The sequence below is a fragment of the Aptenodytes forsteri genome, unplaced genomic scaffold, assembly GCF_000699145.1.
Source record: "Aptenodytes forsteri isolate BGI_AS27 unplaced genomic scaffold, ASM69914v1 Scaffold55, whole genome shotgun sequence".
NCBI classification, from domain to species: Eukaryota; Metazoa; Chordata; class Aves; order Sphenisciformes; family Spheniscidae; genus Aptenodytes; species Aptenodytes forsteri.
The window spans coordinates 10,037,925-10,056,176 of NW_008796063.1; the positions used below are offsets into that span (position 1 = coordinate 10,037,925).

The 18,252-nt window shown below is 47.4% G+C and overlaps 1 protein-coding gene across 1 annotated transcript in view; it reads right to left on the reverse strand.

Moving 5' to 3' along the window:
- Positions 1-18,252, reverse strand: part of CACNA1H (calcium voltage-gated channel subunit alpha1 H) — a 128,677-nt gene that overhangs the window by 76,753 nt on the left and 33,672 nt on the right. Inside the window, exons 6-8 of the mRNA XM_019473967.1 lie at positions 14,559-14,651; positions 11,826-12,615; positions 7,251-7,663 (exon numbers count right to left, since the gene is read on the reverse strand). Coding sequence (XP_019329512.1) covers positions 7,251-7,663; positions 11,826-12,615; positions 14,559-14,651 — 1,296 coding nt within the window. The remainder of the gene's footprint in view (positions 1-7,250; positions 7,664-11,825; positions 12,616-14,558; positions 14,652-18,252) is intronic.

An 18,252-nucleotide genomic window follows, 5' to 3' on the forward strand; every position in this document is an offset into this window, starting at 1 on the left:
CCCATGAGTTGGTTTGGCTGTCTCAGTCTTTTTGCATTTCCCCCTCTGCTGTTCTCTGCTAACCCTGCTCTTGTCCCTGCAGCCCAACTGCCTTTCATGGAGGCAGCTGGAAGAATGGCAAGCTGCTGCCATGTGCAGTACCAAAGCCACATGGGCTGCTCAAAGGGACCTGACTGGGGCTCTGCGCATTGCCTGCAGGCACCATGATCTCTGGAGCTGCTGATCACAGCTGCCACGAACCAGACACTCGAGCTCTTCCTCGAACTTGTATCTTGTGATCGCTCAGGCAAGGGACTACCAGGTATGCATGTTTTGGATCACGGAGTGTGCTCACCCTGAGGCTTGCTTACCTGATCAAAGCCAACCTCCCTTTCACCAAACCCACTCCCAGATGAAAAGCATTCAGCTGACAGCCAGCAGGAAGACACAGGCTCAATGCAATGCCACACTCTGTTTGTGAAAGCCACCTTCTTCATTACAGGCCCTCTCTCATCACAGTTTCCCTTTGCAGAAAGTGAACACCCCACTGTCCAGCTGTGTCAAGCCTCCCTGCCTTGGAGCACATTAGAGCCATTGTCAGCATAACATTTGAAGCTGGCCGCCCATGGCTGTGATTTACGCACATTTTTGTGATGAAATGCAGCTGGCAAGTGCACTCTGCTTTCATTCTTGGGGCTATATTACACTTGGTTTATTTTACCTGCCAGTTGAAATGCAAACAATCTGTCTACATTCTATATATAACCACCCGTTGCCATCATGTGTGTTTATGAAGCATAGGGGTTTCATGGATTCAGTCTCAGAAGCCTTGGAGGGCACCGTGACTATCTCAGCTAGGCTCACTGCATGACCCCAGATGGAAGAAACGCATCTGGTGGGTCCCACACACTGTGGCTACACGGTGTGGGTCTGTTACTGGCACTGCACAGATCTCCAGTCGCCATGCAACAGCTTATGCTGGGAAGCATGTTACTATCACCTGCTTAAGAAATCTGTCATCTTGGCAGAGAGCAGATGTGATTTATATGGCCAATCCCTCACCACAGAGAACAACTAATGGCGTAAGTGAGGGGAAGGAACTGAACCACTGGTGGTGGTAAAACGTGCCTACAGTTCCATAGGGAATATCCTAATATTATTCCCTAGACTAATGAGCACATCTATAGGAACCAGATCAGACTGCAAATTCCCCTCACCATGACTAGCTCTGTTGTTCTCCTGACTCTCCCCTGACTGCTCAGTATGTCAGCACTCAAATGAGTTATTACACTCAGTTTCTGCACTGGAGAGGTGCTGTTCCTGTCTGGTAGGAGGCAGAGGAATGGATGGATCTCTAGTATGCTTTCCCTTATATAGTAAAAAAAAATATACCGAGAACATACAATCCAACAGAATGAAAACAGAGCAGTGCAGTCAGTTAAATTACAGAAGAGAGTAAGAGAGAGAGAAGGTTCCATGAATACCACTCACGGCAGGCTTGCCGTGGAAGGACGTGATTTACACCCTTTGCCATGAAAGCTGCTAAGGTCCAGCAGACAGGGATCTAGCCCTGAGCCGGGACACCTGGCTTTTAACGGTGAACATTTGCCATCAGTTCATGCTATCTTACCTCTGACACTTGATTCCCTCTAACATGGGAATGACACCTTGCCAGGTGTAAATGCTCCATGTATGAGCTGCTGCTGGCTCTGATCAGAAGCCTTGCAGCCTGAACTGTGCAGAGGGGATCCCCAATCTGTTACCAGGTTTGTTAATGTCCTGACAGAGTGGCTGTCTGCAGAAAAGGGGGCCTGGATAAAGGTGGTCTGGAGAGCACTAAAAAGGTGGTATGATCTTGGGGCACAAAAGATGATGGGAAACACCTCTCTTCCCCAAGGTCTCCAGACAAAGCCCTTCCCTTCCAAGAGGTGGGGACAGAATTCAGATTATCACAAGGTGTTTGCTGAATGAGCCAAATTTCTGTTGCTCTGCTCAGGAGACCCAGCACGTGTTCTTGACCAACACAGCTTCCCTACCAAACCAGCGCATGGGGAAAGCTGTCCACCCCACACTTACTGCTGGGACCTTGGAGGGGGAGCAGGGAGGGACGGCTTGGTATGCAGCTGACAAAGCCCAAACACATAGAACAAAGGACTATGAAGGGCAGAATGAGTCTCACATAATTTATACAATAAGCACAAACACATTGGGCTGAATTTTCACATCCTGGGCTGGGCGAATCTGTTTACTTCAAGTCCAGCCAGTGTGTGAGTTCTTAAAATTGGATCATGCAAAAAGTTTGAAGAGTGAACAAGTTTTGCTAGCTGAAAGTGAGAATCTCAGATCAGGATAATATTTTATTGACTCACAACTCAAAAGGAATTTAAGCAATTTGCTTCAAACACCGCTGAAAGATTCTCCTCTGCTTTCTGAGTTAGTGTTGAGCTTTCCAGGCCAAACCAGTTTTTCAAGCCAAAACTGACAAATGCTAAAATAGAATGTCACTAGAGAAGCTAGTTGCTACCTTAAATCACACAATTACTTTCACTCCAGAATAGTAAAATGTGCTACTCAAAACCGATATTTCTCTTACACTGATAAGCAATGGACCACTGGGTGCCCACCATGGTCAGCTCCAACCTACTCGAAAGAGCTGCTCTGAACGAAACATGCCATGGATGAGGGATCAGAAAAGCAATCGAAAGCTCTTTGAACAGCAATAGCTTGAAACATACTAATTTGTACTTCTCTTCTGAGAAGTGCATATAAAATAGCATTTCTAGTGCCATTTGATGTAAATTGAGCCTTTTATGTGGAATCATTACAAGTATCGACAGCTACTTCTGCAAATTCCTCTGCGAAGACAAGTGGGGGTCTCTCCTCACAACTTAAACCAGGGGTCCTCAAGGATGAATTCAGAGCTCACCCTTCTGCAGGGATAACGCCAGCATCTCTCTTGGACAAATGAACAATCGGGGAGCTGGGAATCGAGGCAGGCCGAAGAAGCAGCAATTATTTCTTCAGACCAGTCAGTGAAGCACACACAGGAGCTGACTCTGGGACAAAAAGGTATCAGCCTTCAGTGGCAGAGAGGCACTTGAAAACACAGCTCCTGGAACAGGACCTGCCTGTGCCAGGCATCTCTCCCCCCTACCCCAAAGGCATGGCAGAGGTCATGCTTTTGGAGTGCACTGTTCCTGCTTGGTTGCTGCAGTGCCATGGCACGTTCTCAGATACTCTGCAGAATTGTCAGCTGCAATGAATGCATAACAAAATCATCCAATGTATTGAAATTGCCTGGAAGATTAATGCAAGGATTGCCGCCTTCTTTGTACTTGGCTTTCCTCATCTGTGGGAGTGCTTATTCGTGCTGGAGATAGACAAATAAATAAATAAAGCACAAGAGGAGGGGGGGAAAAAAAAAAAGGAACTCCAAACAGCCAATTAACCTTTGAAATACAAGTTGTGCTGCTGCTAACTAACAGCATCCTGTAACCTCCTAATTACCAGCCATGTACAAGGTGGCAGTTGGAGACAGAGCTGGCTGTTAACCCCATGGATGCGCTGTGCGGGAGGATCCAATTGCTGCTAATGACTGAAGTCCCAAAGAAACTCGCTTCCCATCATCAACTGCCTCCTGCTACCCGGATCTCCTGCTGCAAACCGGCTGTGCTGCCATGAAATCTTCACTCTGCCTCTGAGAAGAGCAGGACTGCTAAAGGACAGCACTGTGCAAAGCAGTTCTAGCATCTCCTCATCCTTCCCATGGGTCAGCTAGCTGCTACAGCGGTCGTGCCCTTAGCCACAGGACAGGATCCTTGCCTAAAAGGGTATTATGTGGGCTACATGCATTAAATGGGGTGGTGCCAGCTATGTTAGCCAAGAGGAGCCAGAGTAACTGTGAGCAGACTGCTGTGAGCTTCAAATTCCCATAAAAACATATATTGAAGCCTTGAGGGGATTTGGATATGGACAGGTCTCTCATTCATCTGGAGGTAGCATGCAGGACTGCGGCAGTACAGACACAGATCACCTTTCTGTCTTGTCAAAGCGCGCTATCAAAGCGCTGCTATGGCACACACGACCCCTTGCCCTGCACCTATGATAAGGGCCAGCAGTAAAACCCACCGGGTTTTGTCTCCAGCCTGGCACCTTGCAACCTCGATTTCCTCATCCCGAAGATACAGACAATAATGCTCGCTTGCCTCAAGAGGGCTCCGCGAGACTTCTTCGCAGAGCGTTGCCATGTCCCGGGATGAAAGGCGAGATAACGCACCAAGGACTAGTACTGCTCTGTCTTCCATGCCATATGTTGTTCAGTACCCTCCACCCCTCCCACACACACAGAGGATTGATGCCTTGGCTTTAAGTAGCACTCTGAAACAAAAATGTGTATGGTGTGCCCATCTATTTGCAAAGCCACTAATGACTGTGAAGTCTGAGAAGCCGGAAAAGAAAAGAGAGCAGCCATTAATAATTTTTTATAAAAGGGATTGGGCATTTCCTTACAGACAGCAAGGTTTGAGGAGGGCTTCCCTGTGGCTGCTGCACTGATTGCAGCCCAGTTCGATAAAAGCAGTCGATGGCTGAAAAAAAGTAGCAAGAGTCGAGACCAGGGAACCTGCTTAAGCTGTTCCACCCACAGCAAATGTCTCCATGGCAGGTGATGTTTTGCAGGGCTTCAGGGCCCAGGAGTCCCCTGCCCATGCTGCTGTCAGCAGGCACAGAGCACAGGAGTTCACCCCAAAAGGAGCCCCTGAACCCTGCTCTCTGGGTAACACTGAGCAGCTCGGGGGGAGCAAGGAAAGCAGAAGAGAACCACAGAGTAGCTATCCTCTAGGCACCTCCTAAATTCTTATGACTTGGGGAATGGCCTCCAGGTTTGCCCTTGGGAGGATGGAGGAGATGATGGCAACACCCATGCCTGGTTAACAGCCTGGGGAAGGCTCACACCTTCTCGCCTTGTAATACCTGCTCTGAGCAGAGGTGCAGTGACTGGGCAGCATCTGTCACTCAGTAACCAGAAAGCTGTGATTAAACTGTTTTTCCTGGCAAGGATCATGGCATACCCAAAACGAGCCATTCTCACCTCCCCTCTGTCCCAACACCACACTGTGGGTTCGTGACAGCTTTGCTCAGGCATCTCCTCCTTATCTCCACACAAAGCCAGCCCCCCACCCTGAGTCTTGCAGCCAATTTTCACACAAGGAGGGCTGCGGGTTCTGAAATCACCCCACTTTGCTCACAGAAGCCCCAGACTTTCATGCCAAACAGTCTGGGAGCCTAGAGCCATTTTCTATTGCTTTCGGATAGTGTCTCAGCCTCTGGCTGTGAGCCCTGGAGGTCACTCTTGATAGGAGAGTGCTTGGGTGAGGTGTTTCGAAGCTGGGCTCTGACAGCTCCACGGCTCGTTATCCCCGCCGTGTACCAGAGACACTTTGCAGTCAGGCACGTGGAGGAACTTTTACAGGTTTCACTTCAAAATTCCTCCCTTTTTATTGGGCCCACGCTGGGCAGTGCCTGCGAGCAAAGCTGGCGGGAATCTGATGCTCCATAGCCAAAAGCTTCAGAATCTTTATTGCCATTGGCTTTGAGATGGTTTAAAGCAAATCTTTTACAAGGTAAAATCCAATATAAACCTGCCGGCTACAGTTTTCCTTTGTTAGCAGCAAGGATGTAATTATCACAATTTACCTTTATATGAGTGATTGTGGACAGACTCCATGCGATCCCTGGGCTTTCTCACTGCAGCCTGCCTAAGGTTTTCCCCCAGCACCCGTCATGGCAATATCCAAGGACTGACAAAGCTGTATCCGTGTGACAAAAGAGTATCCATGCAGAAATGCAGCTGCCATGAGGAATAAACGGCCTATTCAAAGGCGACTGACAAGGTGTATTTCCTAATTTTAAAACTTGTCATGGAACAACTAACCAGACAGAAAGCTGACAGCAACAGCTATTTCTTTGTTGGGTTTGGACACACTCTGCTGTAAGTGTGAACTAATTTATTATTGCACGGCTGAGGTTCACGTGTTCTAGCTGAGTACTTGCTTTTCTGAAAGAAAATATGTCCCAGATAGCATAGAATACGGGGGTTTAAAGCACACAAGTGGAGAGAGAATAAAGTAGCAACACTCTGGAGGACTGTTTGCCACGGTCCCGAGCAGGACTTAATCCTGGAAAATGATGGAGAAGAAAATGCAGAGCCTCTTATCCTGCCTTTGGTTGTACGATGCTACTGCGTCTGCCTTTCCTTCTCACTCCTGAGTGGACAGACCAAGGCAGAGAGGAGGAATGGCTTTATAAATAACCTTAACCTGGTCCTGATCCCGCAGTGGAGATTTTGGGGGAGCACTGGATGAACCTTTGACTATCCACCTCACAGAAGATCAGTATGAGGATCTCCTGGCCTCACTGGGATGCATTTTCTGCACCTGATACAGAGGCGGCACGAGAAATTCCAGAGTACGTCTTGAGAAAACAGTTGAAAGTAACCATTTTTTCCAAGAAAGAAAAGCCCAGAAAAGCATAGCTTTCCCCAGAGTGACCAACTAGAGATACTCAGATGACTCACCTCCCTCTCCCATTGCACAAGCCCCTCAAGCTCCCATCAGCCAACAAGGACAAGCTGTCCTCAGCTGCCAGCACTGCTTTCTGCCATCACCATGTTCAGACTAATACTGGGAACAGCACGATTTCTCTTTCCTCCCTCCAAACACTTAAAAGAAGGACCTATCTGCACCCTATGAGATTAAATTAAAGGTTTTGGAGCCTTCAGAGAGAAACTAACTTTTTTCTTCGTTGCTTTTAGCATTGCCTGACAGTTTAAGTTTTTATTTAAAGGTCCAGGATCAAAGAAGAAACTTCTGCATGGGTTATTTGCACTACAAGTTCCACTGCGCACCATCATCAGACCAAAGGGGTATTTCCACCAGAACAATTCACGCTTATATGAATAATTCAGAGCAAACAACTTCAGCAGTCAGGCTCTGAGCCGCCGCGTCCTAACATACACATTTAAACTCTCCACACCTCAGCGGCGCTGCCAGCCACCTTCCAGGCTTTTCGCACACAGAATGATGCTCCTGCTCATAACGCGTCTGCAGGATCCGGCCCTCGGCCCCATCTGGTGTTTCCAACTTGCATGAAAACCGCTTGCTCCTCCTCTGGCATGGCTTTGACAGTCACCCCAAGCCACCATGCAAGCCGCCATGCTGTGAGCACCTGAAACCACAGACCCTCAGGGCTCTTCAGGCCAGTCCTGCACTCACCTGCTCGTGGTACTCGATACCCATGCTCAGCGTGTTGATGAGAATAGCTATCATAATCCCCCGGTTGAAGTACTTGCTCTCCACGATCCTCTTCAGCTTGCTGCCGAAAGCCTTCCACAGGCGGGTGACCTTGTTCCTCTCCTTGGGTTTTTTCTTCTTCCTCCTCCTCCTGCCCCGCTGCTGCTGGAGCTGGTCTCTGTGGTCGCCGTGCCGCAGGTCCTGGGTGAACTCGTAGACGCCATTGCTGTCAGAGTCGCAGCTGTCAGACTCGCTGAAGGCGAACTCGGGGTCCTCCAGGAGGCTGGCACAGAAGGGACAGTCCTGCAGCTCGCAGGTCAGCGTGCCGCCCGGTGGGCTGGGCAGCGGGCAGGCCACGCTCAGCCCCGACAGCCGGCTGGGTGTCCGCTGCAGACCTGCAAGGGGAGATGTACACATGAGATGTACGACCTCACACCTTCAATGTGGCGGACAGCCCTGTGTCTCTGCTCAGGCGGTGCTGGGCCTGTCCAGGGCAGAGCAGCTTCTGCCACATCCTCAAATAAATGTAATACCCTAATATAGCCTTCTAGCCATCCATCTTACCAAGTGGTTCTCGCTTTGCCTCATTTTTCCCCCTGTTCCCCTCTCCCCAAGCCCTGACACCCACCCTCTAGCCCCCTCCATGGACACAGGGCGAAGGGGCCTCTCTCCACACAGCACAGCAGCCATTTTGTGCTCTGCTGTTAGGGGAAGACTGACTGGCACACCTCTCACTTTCAATTATTTTTGATTATATCTGACCAGGCTAACATCATTAGTGGTGATCTGAGCACTATCAAGCTGCTACACCCAATTTAGATAGAGCTTCCATTTAGCTAATAATGAGGAGGGAGAGGGAGAAAGGGACCAAAAGTGGCTACAGACCACAGATCACAGCTCAGAGAGTCACATAGTCCCTTCAGTCTCCTTCATCCCTCCTTCAGCTTTTAATAAAGCTCAGGTGAATTCTTTGCTTGAGGCACAGGACTGAACGTTCAGGGTGTTTTAAAATCAACACATTGCCACGTGTTTTGTGGTGTGAGGAGAAATGCTGGCTGCCCTCAGAGAGCCAGGGTACGGAGATGATATGGACAAGCGTAACAAGGACGATTCGGGTGGAACAGGAACCAGATTTTATTTCCTCTTATTTAGAAACTAAATTCCTTGTTTCCTCATATTTAGCAACCAGATATTAATGGCAGAAAAAAAACCAACAGGAAAGCAATACTGTGAGCATGGGATCCTTCCTACAAAATGCCATTCAAGCATCAATGAAAACTTTCCTTGAGGTTCAGGGAAATAAGGTGAGGGGACAGTTGTCCCCTGTAACATGCCCCTGACTGGAGGTTGGATGGGGATACTTGGATAGATTTTGGGGAGACCAAGCTAAAGGCAGTGGATGCTCCTGGCTCTGGGCCCAGGAGCTTGGAGCTCACCCAGCAGTAAAGCTGCTGATTTCAGCTACTCCTGGCTGACACTTGAGGACATCTTTAAAGAGAAGGCAGCACCAAATGAAATAAAGCACCCCATTAGCTTGAAAACTGGGTTGTGACAAATCAAAATATATTTTACTTGCCTGAATGTCCCTCAGATATCACTGGCCTTCAAAACAGCCTTGCAGGAGAGGACTGTCCTCCTCCTGGTCATTACGTAGAAGACACCAGGAGGATCAGAAATATTTGGCCCCTTACTCAACCCACAAGCAGCATCAGTGCAGCACTGCACATTAGCATGGCTTTTCTGATTGGGACCGGTCTGACGAGGAAAGACTGCAGCGCAGCCACAGTAGCATGGATAGCAGAGGTAGTGGACTTGCCAGACGTCTTTTAATGCTATCAAAGTGTTAAAAATTATATGAAAAGTACTGGCGCCGCAGATGTCTTCAAAATACCAGAGTCTCCTTGGCTGCCTGCTAAAATAACCTCACAGCATCGCAGGGCACGAGAACACGGAGGAACAGGCTGTACTTTATGCTGTTCAATTCCACAACAAAAGAAGGGAAAAGAATACTCTCTCCCACAATTGCATCCTTCCCAGCAGACACCAACCTTGTTTCCAGCTGGGGCTGTGAGTGCCGTGGCTGCTAACGCCTCCTTAATGCCCTCAGTTATCACTTGTGTGTTCTCCTTGCACAAGTCTTGCAGTGAACAGACTCTGCTTGTTGACTTGTAAGAGTGGAGAGAGAATTAAGTGAAATAGCTCTTTGTTTGCCCAAAGAGGCTGAGGCCAGGAGGGTTGGGTGAGCTTGTGAGCCCACCTCACCCTCCCCACCGAGCACAGGGCAGGGACTTAACATGGCTCCTTTGCTAAGTTTAGGCTGGGATGGAGAAACATGAGTTGGGAGCTGCGCCTGGCAGTGCTACACCCTCAGGAACTAGCTTATTTGGCACTTAAAGATCATCCTGAAGCCTGGAAGACACATCCATCATCCCTGCTGTACAAAGATGGTTGTGGTGCAGAAGTAAATCCGACTCAGCCCTGTTGGTGTGGCAGGAGGGGCTGCGGCAGGAGTGGGAAGGAGGGCCTGGAGAGAGCCAGAGCCATGGAAGGGAAGAGCTGGGCACTGACACATTGTGTGACAGGGTCTCCAGATGGACCTGGCTGACTTGCTTCCCTTCCCAGCCCCTGTGCTCCTCAGGGTGCCAGACAAACTGCTGCTCACCAGCCAAGAGCTGTGGCATCCACCCCTTCTCCTAGATATGACCACACTTCTGAAAGAGACAAAACAATTTCAGGAGCATTTTGGCATCCTCTGGGCTGAAACGCCTCTGTAGAAAGAGGATACTGTAATTCCATTATTAGTAGCAACTCCATCTAACCTCCGGCTTTCAAAGAACACCCACAGGATACGTGAAAATCTCCTAAGTCATTGAAGTGACTCTGGGATGTCACAGTTGGGACTGAGATCTGGGGCTTGCTTCTCCTGAAGAGGGCCTCAGCAGCAGATCCCCTTGCAAGCATGAAGAACCAAACCTCTGACTTGAGCACCGCCTTCCAAGCAACAGCTCTTCTACTCAACCTTGCTTTCCCAGTTCCAGACTTCTGCAGAGCCTGGGCTTTTATCTCAAGGTAAATACACATTCTCATAATAACCTTCATTAACTTGCATAGTTAAAGATGAATCAGTGATTCATATAAAACCCTTGCTTAATAACAGAAGAACATTGCAACTAACCTTGCCCGCTTCTGCCCTCCTGCTAAGCTCCCAAGTGTACAGAAATGTCCGCTGAAGGCAATTTCTGTAAACAATCCACTTTACCCTTTTGTATGGTCACTTAAGAAAAAATATTAACAAAGACAAGCCACCCAACCTATTTGGCAAGCAACCTTTACTGTGACCCCACCCAAGCTAGGCTTGGTATTTTTTCAGCACATACATCACTAGGATAAATATTTGTGTCCATGCACACACAGATAAACAGTTCTGGAAAACACAGGCACTGAAAAAAACAGATGATGAGTTTGGCTTAAAGAGATTAAAAAATAGAAGCTAGATCTTTTTGACTTTTTACTGTTTGAGGGCTTAAGACCCTATTTTTCAGCCTTTAGCTCCAGCCATGAGGACTGGAAACATTTTGCAGAATAGAAACCTAAGTGTTGCATGTAATCACTACTCCAGCAGTGGGTGATTTATACGTGAAGGGAGATAAAACTACACTAACTAGCAGTGCTGGTGCGGCTGCAGTCTGTACAGATAGGGATGGAAGAGAGGTACAAAAGAGTCCCCAAGATGTTCCTCATTCATTCAGATTGAATGGAGCTCCAAATCTGCAGTAACACTCAGTCCTACATTTCTTCTGCACATGGGGAAAGACGAGAGGGAAAGCCTGAGACCTGCAGCTCTGCTACACTCCTGCCCTCACACACATCTTCTGAGGACTAGCACAGAGCAAGACCCTGCAGTGGCCACAGGCCTTCCTCCAAACTTTCTGCTCCCTCTTGCCAAAAAGCAATTCAGAGGCTCAGGGGCCTGTCAGAGTAGAACTAGGGGTTTCTAGAAGTGTCTGTTTTGAGATCTTTCAATACCTCCCTGTTTTAAACTTCTTCTGTTTCCTATACCTTATGCTTCTCCACCCGCTTCCACCTGCTCTTCCCTTTCAAGGTACCATCTCCCAGCAGCTGGGGCTTCTCTGCTGCAGGGCTGCAGCCAGCAGGTCCGTCATTCACCAGAGATGCAATCCCAGGGGCTACACAGATCTGTGCTTGGGTGGGAACAGAGGGAGAACCTCCAGGATATCACTAAGCACATGAGAGGCGCTCAAAAACACATGCTTTATAACCACAGCAGAGAGGCCTCCAGCAGTGGCCTGAACTCACTGCCCGGACCATCCTGTATCTTGCTTTACCCAATAACTGCAAATACAAGGTTAGAAGGAACAGAGCTCTCAGTCCCTCAACCTGTCCTACTTCTAGCTTCAGCGCTCAGTTCAAATAGCATTCACAGAACAGCCTCCATCTTCAGCACCCTACATGGCTATCATTAACACCTCAACTCTTGAGCAATTTGCCCTTTGCCCAGTTTTCCTAAGCAAAAAAAATCAGCTTGTTTGTCCTTACCATGCTCTCCTACCAGTTGCTGCAGCTTCCCATAAGAATCCATGCCCAAATTTACAGGGCTGTTAACCACGGCCACAGGTGAATTGCCATTCTTCTTTCCTTTGGGAACCGGAACAGAACTGGCTTTGCTAGTTGGAGAAGGCAGGATGGTAGGATAGTTCATGTTGCCATGGTTGGAGAGTCCAGCAGTCAGTTTAATGCTTTCAGGGGCATTGGAAGACTTACAGTTCACTTGTGGTCCTTCAACATGACAGTCTGCGTGGTAAATGCTGTGCACAGACTCCGAATCTGGAGGAGGAGCAGGGCTCTGCAAGTTGGGTGATGGAGAAGGAAGCATCAATTGGCCTCCAGGTTTCATGACCTTGAGTTCCAGGTCGCAGATCTCAGGGTTGGAGCGAGGCCCCCGAGGGCTCCCATTGCTGATGTGATAGTGGTGGTGGTGGTGGTGGTGGTGATGGTGGATGAGGTGGTGTATGGAGGTGATGCGCTTTTTGCCTCGGTGGCTTTGCCCATTTGTGGTGCTGTTTGGGTTAACTTTTTTCCGGCGCTTACTCTGCCAGTTATTGTACAGGCGTATTGTCCGCCGTTTCACCTTCCTGAAGATGTGGCAGATGTACTTGAGCAGCTCCTCGTAGCAGCTACCTGGCTCTGAGAAGCTGGCAATTGTGCTGTCGTTGGAGAGATAACGGGCCCGCTGCTCCTGCATCAGCTGGTTCTCCCGCTGCTTTGTTTCAGAAAACTGTGTTGCTATCACAACCAGGCACAAGTTAATCATGAAGAAGGAACCAACCTGGAGAAAACACAGGGAAAGGAATTAGCAGGGACTTTACAAAGCAAGACACGCTCTTCACCACCACATGCTGTCTGGACTTGAAGTGTGGTTCTTAGAAATCCCGAGATTTCCAAACATGCCAAATCTCAGGGTCTGCTCACCAAATGTTATGTCAACATGTGCCTGAGCTGCTAAATTTGCTCCTAAGCCATGTTAAATTATTTTGGCAATGGCAAAGAAAGCTATTAACAATAGCCTTCACCACTTTCCTCCTCTCAACAGTGATGACATTTGCTACTAACAAAGGGTGTATGAAACACAACACAATCAGTCACCACCACAAAACAGATCACTAGGAAACACCTGGCCAACCTGCAAGGAAAGATGGTCTGAAGTCCGATTTGTGCTGAAACTGCCTCTGCTCTTCCTCTATCACTTCACACCCTGGCATAGTCCACCCTCATTTTGAGGAGGACAGTCAGGGTCGATGCATCTGTGACCTTGTACTCTTGTAGCTCTCTGACACAGAGAAATGCACCTCCAGGAGATTCAGTGCTCCTAGAAAGGCCTGATTTGTCTGGTTGAGTTGATGTGTTCTTGGGTGATACCAGGTTTTCAAAATGAAGTCCCAAGGACAAGAATGTGAAGTGACCTAAGGCTACATCCTTCCCTCAGCTGTTGAGTCCACAAACTGGTTTTTCACCACTTGGGTTCATAAATCAGCCAAAGGAAAATGTCAAATAGTCCCATCAGAGGATCAGTGCCCTTAGGCGTGAAAGGGACTGACGTCAAGAAAGTGCCACTGTCTACATGGCCAAACCTCTGTGCTGTGCTCAGTAGGAAACGTATGGATTTAATCCGGACCATTGTCTGGTGAATCCTCAGGGGAAGCCGTTGGGAGATGGTTTGCAGTGCTATTCTCCAGTTTGTAATATCAGCCTGGATACTGTTTGAGAAGCAGCAAGGGTGCCATTTCCAGATCCAAGTGACTTGGAGATTAGTCACCTTCTGGCTTTTCTGCAAGGATCCATATGTAGAGAAGGGCTCAAAAGAGTGGAGCGTCAATCTCTACTATGCGTGGCCCATTGCTAAAGGCTCAAAAATCACTGGCTTCAGAATGCTATCCATTACCGGGAAACTCTCACACTGCTCTGATCCATGCCTTTCCCACTGGTGGTGGGAGCTGTGGTGGTTTGACTTCCCAAGGCCTTCAAAACCACATTGACGAAGATGGGGTTATATATAAAGAATATCCAGCCACAAAAGCACTTCGAAGCGCCTCCGTCCCATGTCCTGCCTGACATCTACATGGTACTTTTCCCTCTGCTCTCCTCCTGACTTAAATGCTTAACTCTTCCACAGATGTAGACCCTTGGAGAAGGTTGTGCCCATTGTAAAAAAAGAACCTTGCTAACATGGAATGGCAGCTTCTGAAGGCAACCTCCAGCACCCCTGGTGAGTAATACTTTGTTTTTAGGAACGACAGCACCGTAAGACCTCAGAAAGGTGCACTGCTATTATTACTGTTATTTGAAGGGCTCAGGTGAAGTTCAATAGTTCGAGGGCCCTTCATCGAAATGAGGTGTCCTCTGGCACATTGAGGAGGCTAAAGGAAGAAAAGCTACAGCCTCTCCGCTTTTTGTTCTAATTAGCAGTTGCTTGGCCAAGGCACAAAAGTTAGGACGCATCAAGGTGACAAGACCAAGACTAGGAGAGTAAGAGGGAGGGAAGACCATATGGCTTGACAAGCTGTGACTATGCATCACATGTGACACTAAAAAGGACTGTTGTATCCAATAATCTGTTTCCACAGCACTAATCACAACCTGCATGATTACGCTTTATGGCGGGAAGAAGGTCTCCCACTCTGAATTCTGGCTGGGTCTTCTCTGTGAAAAGCCCAGGGAACAACTTTACCCCACAAGGACAAGGAATGGGAGCATCTCACAGTTCATACTTACTATTATAAGCAATATAAAATATATAAAATTGTAAAAAGAATGTGCATCCATCACATAATACATGATGTCAACCCATCCTTCCAGGGTTATAACCTACAGGAAGACAGAGAAAGAAAGTGTAAGAACAAAAGTCAACCAAAAAGTTAGTAAACATCAATCTTCTGGTAGTGCCTGGTACTCATCACTCCACAGCATCTCTCAGGATCCATCCAGACCTGCTGAATTCCTTTTCCCAGTTGGCTTAGGATAGCAGCAATGTGTGACCAAAGGACTGGCCTGAGGTTTCTACAGGAATCTGGTACGATTAAAATGATAAACCATTACAATAAAACATCTGAAACACTGGTTCTGAGCCAGTGCAAAGAAATTCCAAGGAGGGATTATAAAGAAAGCAAAAGCCTCTCTGTGCAGAGATCTGGGCTTTTACCTTAGGCTCCTGGTTTTGTAATGCTATCCATAAAATCCCTAAGTTTTTAAGTCAATTTTGTTTCTGTAAACCCAATTTCTTTGTGATTCCCACTGGCTCACCGTTACAACTGCATCACCAATATCATAGTGGGAAAGCATCTGAATGGAAGAGAGTTACTTTAATTAAACGTAGAATTGATTTCGTACTCATTTTCTCAGTCTTCCTTCCACTAAAAAAGAAGCTGAGGATTTAACACCACACAGGCTGTGTGCAGAGCAAAGCAAATTCTGCCATGTAATTTACACTTTTTATTTAGATGAAACATACCAAACTTCTAGTGCTATCTTGCTACTAGTCCTAGAGCTGAAATTCCAGCACAATTTCCGTCAAAATCAAAGCTCCTGTCTGAATTTACTTGCGCTGATGTACCCTATTCACTATGCCTAATGTGAGCCTTGGTGGTCCTAGCATAAACCCAGAATTGCTGCCTGCCTCCAATTTCAGTGGCACCATTCCTGATTTAAACCATGTTTGCAGTGAAGGATCTGTGAATTAGTTTGCTGTGAACAAGAAAAGGATCAAGCCTCATCGGTGTAGAGGACTTTCTGTATGGTGTGTACAGAAAGCTGAACCATAAAGCACTTGCTGTTGAGGCAGTGAATGAGGCAGTTCTTGTCACACCTGGAGCATCAGGGCAAAACAGTTGCAGGGAAGTCAGACATGAATCCTTGCCACTTTTCTCCTGTTTTTTTAGTCAAGGAGCTGGAAGAAGCTCCTAGATATGAATCTTTGGTATATGGCAACATCTGCAAGGGGGGGAGCACTCCTGTACACACAACCATCAGTACTCACAGTTTCCCTGAGACTGTCAGAGCACCTTGCATCAGCTCATGGGTGCTAGAAGGGAAACACTACCTACTCTTGATTCCTCTCACCCTAAAGTCAAACGTGGTGATGTCTTACCAGCAAGTTTTCAAACTCACTTCCCATGCTGAAGCATGCGTAACTTAACACCCACCACACAGCTGAGTGAGAAGAAGCCAGCGAATACAGCTCCATGCTAAAACCAATAAATATGATCTTCCAAGGAGCAGGTAAAAATTGTGTCTGCAGCTGTTTTACTCTGTCAGCATTGCTAAAGACTTGGAGCAATCAGGTCTGATGACATGCTGGCTGCATTTACACAAACTGCACCCACCTCTCCTGTTCCTCATTATATGCATTAGATATTCTTTCATATCACATCCTCGCTGCTGGTTAGTGATGTACAGGTATCAGACAGCAATGCTATGCTTCCAGTGGCATGGGTTTAACAAAACCAAAAAGAATGCTTTTGCTCAACGTGAACCCCAGAGATCAATCTGTGGTAGAATGTTTTCCGCAACAGACATTTTTTTTTTGTGTGGATGCGAGTGCTGTTATTCACCCTGGAGTCTGAAAGGGGTTAAGCTGCCTGGGCAGACACAGGCAGTAATCAGTCTGTTCAGCGGTGTGAAACGGACAAGCAATCAAACTCAAACTGCCCTTTTCTGCCTTTCCTTTAGCACGGTTGAAACATTTATAGAGAGCAAAGTTCTTTTCGGCCACATTCCTTGCCTGTGTGGGCTGTGCACAGCAGCCGATCATCTCTTGCACTTGATGCCTGTTTACGTTCACGGGGAAACTGGAGGGATCAAGTTGGGCAGTGACACAAGGCTAAATCAAATCACTGCCAACTACCTAAGAAATAGTCCCCGTTGTGCTGTTCAAAGTCCTCTCCCTTCCTTCCCCTCTATTTGGATGGGCATTTCAGAGTCAGGTTGCCACAGCTGGCACAGCAGGTGCTCCATCCATTTACACTTGGGGATGAAAAATGAGCCCAGGGACTCCAAACATATTGGATATACCTCTTCACCGAATTTGCATTTGGCTGGCAATCCTCAAATCGAATGTATTAAAACGATTAAACACAGAGCCCTCTCTGCAAAAGGAGTTACCTGAGGGCTGCTGTTGGGCTTCTGCAGGCGCTGCCAGCTCCCCACCTGGGAAACAGCTGCTGAGGCAAGAGTGAGGGCCAACCAACAGTTATAGAGGTGTTTTTCTCGCATGCTAGACAGCATTTTCAGCAAGAATCAATCAACACACCACATTTCTCCTCTGGAGGGCTGAAAATGCTCACCCAGCTCTCAGAATATTTAAGATGTAATTAGAATTTGCATTATTTACTACTCACTTGTAAACCAAAGGGATACAGGAGGGATAAACAGTCTGCTGGGCTTTTGTTCTCCTGTTTGACATCTTTGTGGATTCATTCTTGGACTCATCACCCAGTATAAATGCAGCAGTACCTAGGGGAAGGATTCCTGAGCTGCCGAGGATTAGAGGGTACTAGCAATCCTTTAAGAGAGCGTGCTCACAGACATCTGTCTTTTTTTTAATCAAATAACTCTGGAGAAATGCAGGACAACATCCATGCATAGCCACCTATCTGGACTGAAACAGTGTCTATGATTTTTACAGCCTGATTCTTGCCATGCTGTGGACTTCTTTCCTGCTGTCCTTTACAGTGTTCCGAATGACTTTACGAGTACATTTTTACCTACCCCAAGATCTCACTGCATATCCCCAGCAAGGCCTTGGTGTAAATGGGAACCAGACCATTTGAATTTGCCACCAGCTGGTCTATACACCACGAACTCAACTCTTCAACTATTTTTGGAACCAAGTCAAAGGCATCTGCACTGGTGCAAGGTTCACTGCTGCAATGCACAGTTTGATCCTACACACTTATTCACAGACCAGATGAACTCAGAGGGAAAGCTAGCAACTCTCACTATTCTCCCAAGAACATGGATATATTTCTTCAGTGTTGCTTTGCCTACTGTTCGTCCCTTGGGGCACCCTGAATGCAATATCACCTACTTCGCTAAGCAGAAATGACTTCCTCCTCTCTTCACTTTCCAACCTGATTAATCCAGTTGACTGCAGCTCCAGCATTTGGCCCTCCAAGCCCTTTATAGATGTCTTCCAAGGACCTGGAGCACCTTTCTTGTGCTTTCCAATCTCAGCAATCCATTCTCAGTAATTAAATTCTGTTCAAGCCATGGTTGTTCACAGACAGACATATTAAACAGTGTCTCCAAATGTACCAGTTCAAAGCTTCCAATAAATGAAACATACAATTATTTATCAACAGAGATAAGACAGCAAGAAACACATTTCCTAATTCTGCTCTGATGAAAAAGATGTGCAAGATGCGTGGCATACTAAAATTGGCAGCTGCAGGGAAATAGCTGAAAGATTCGA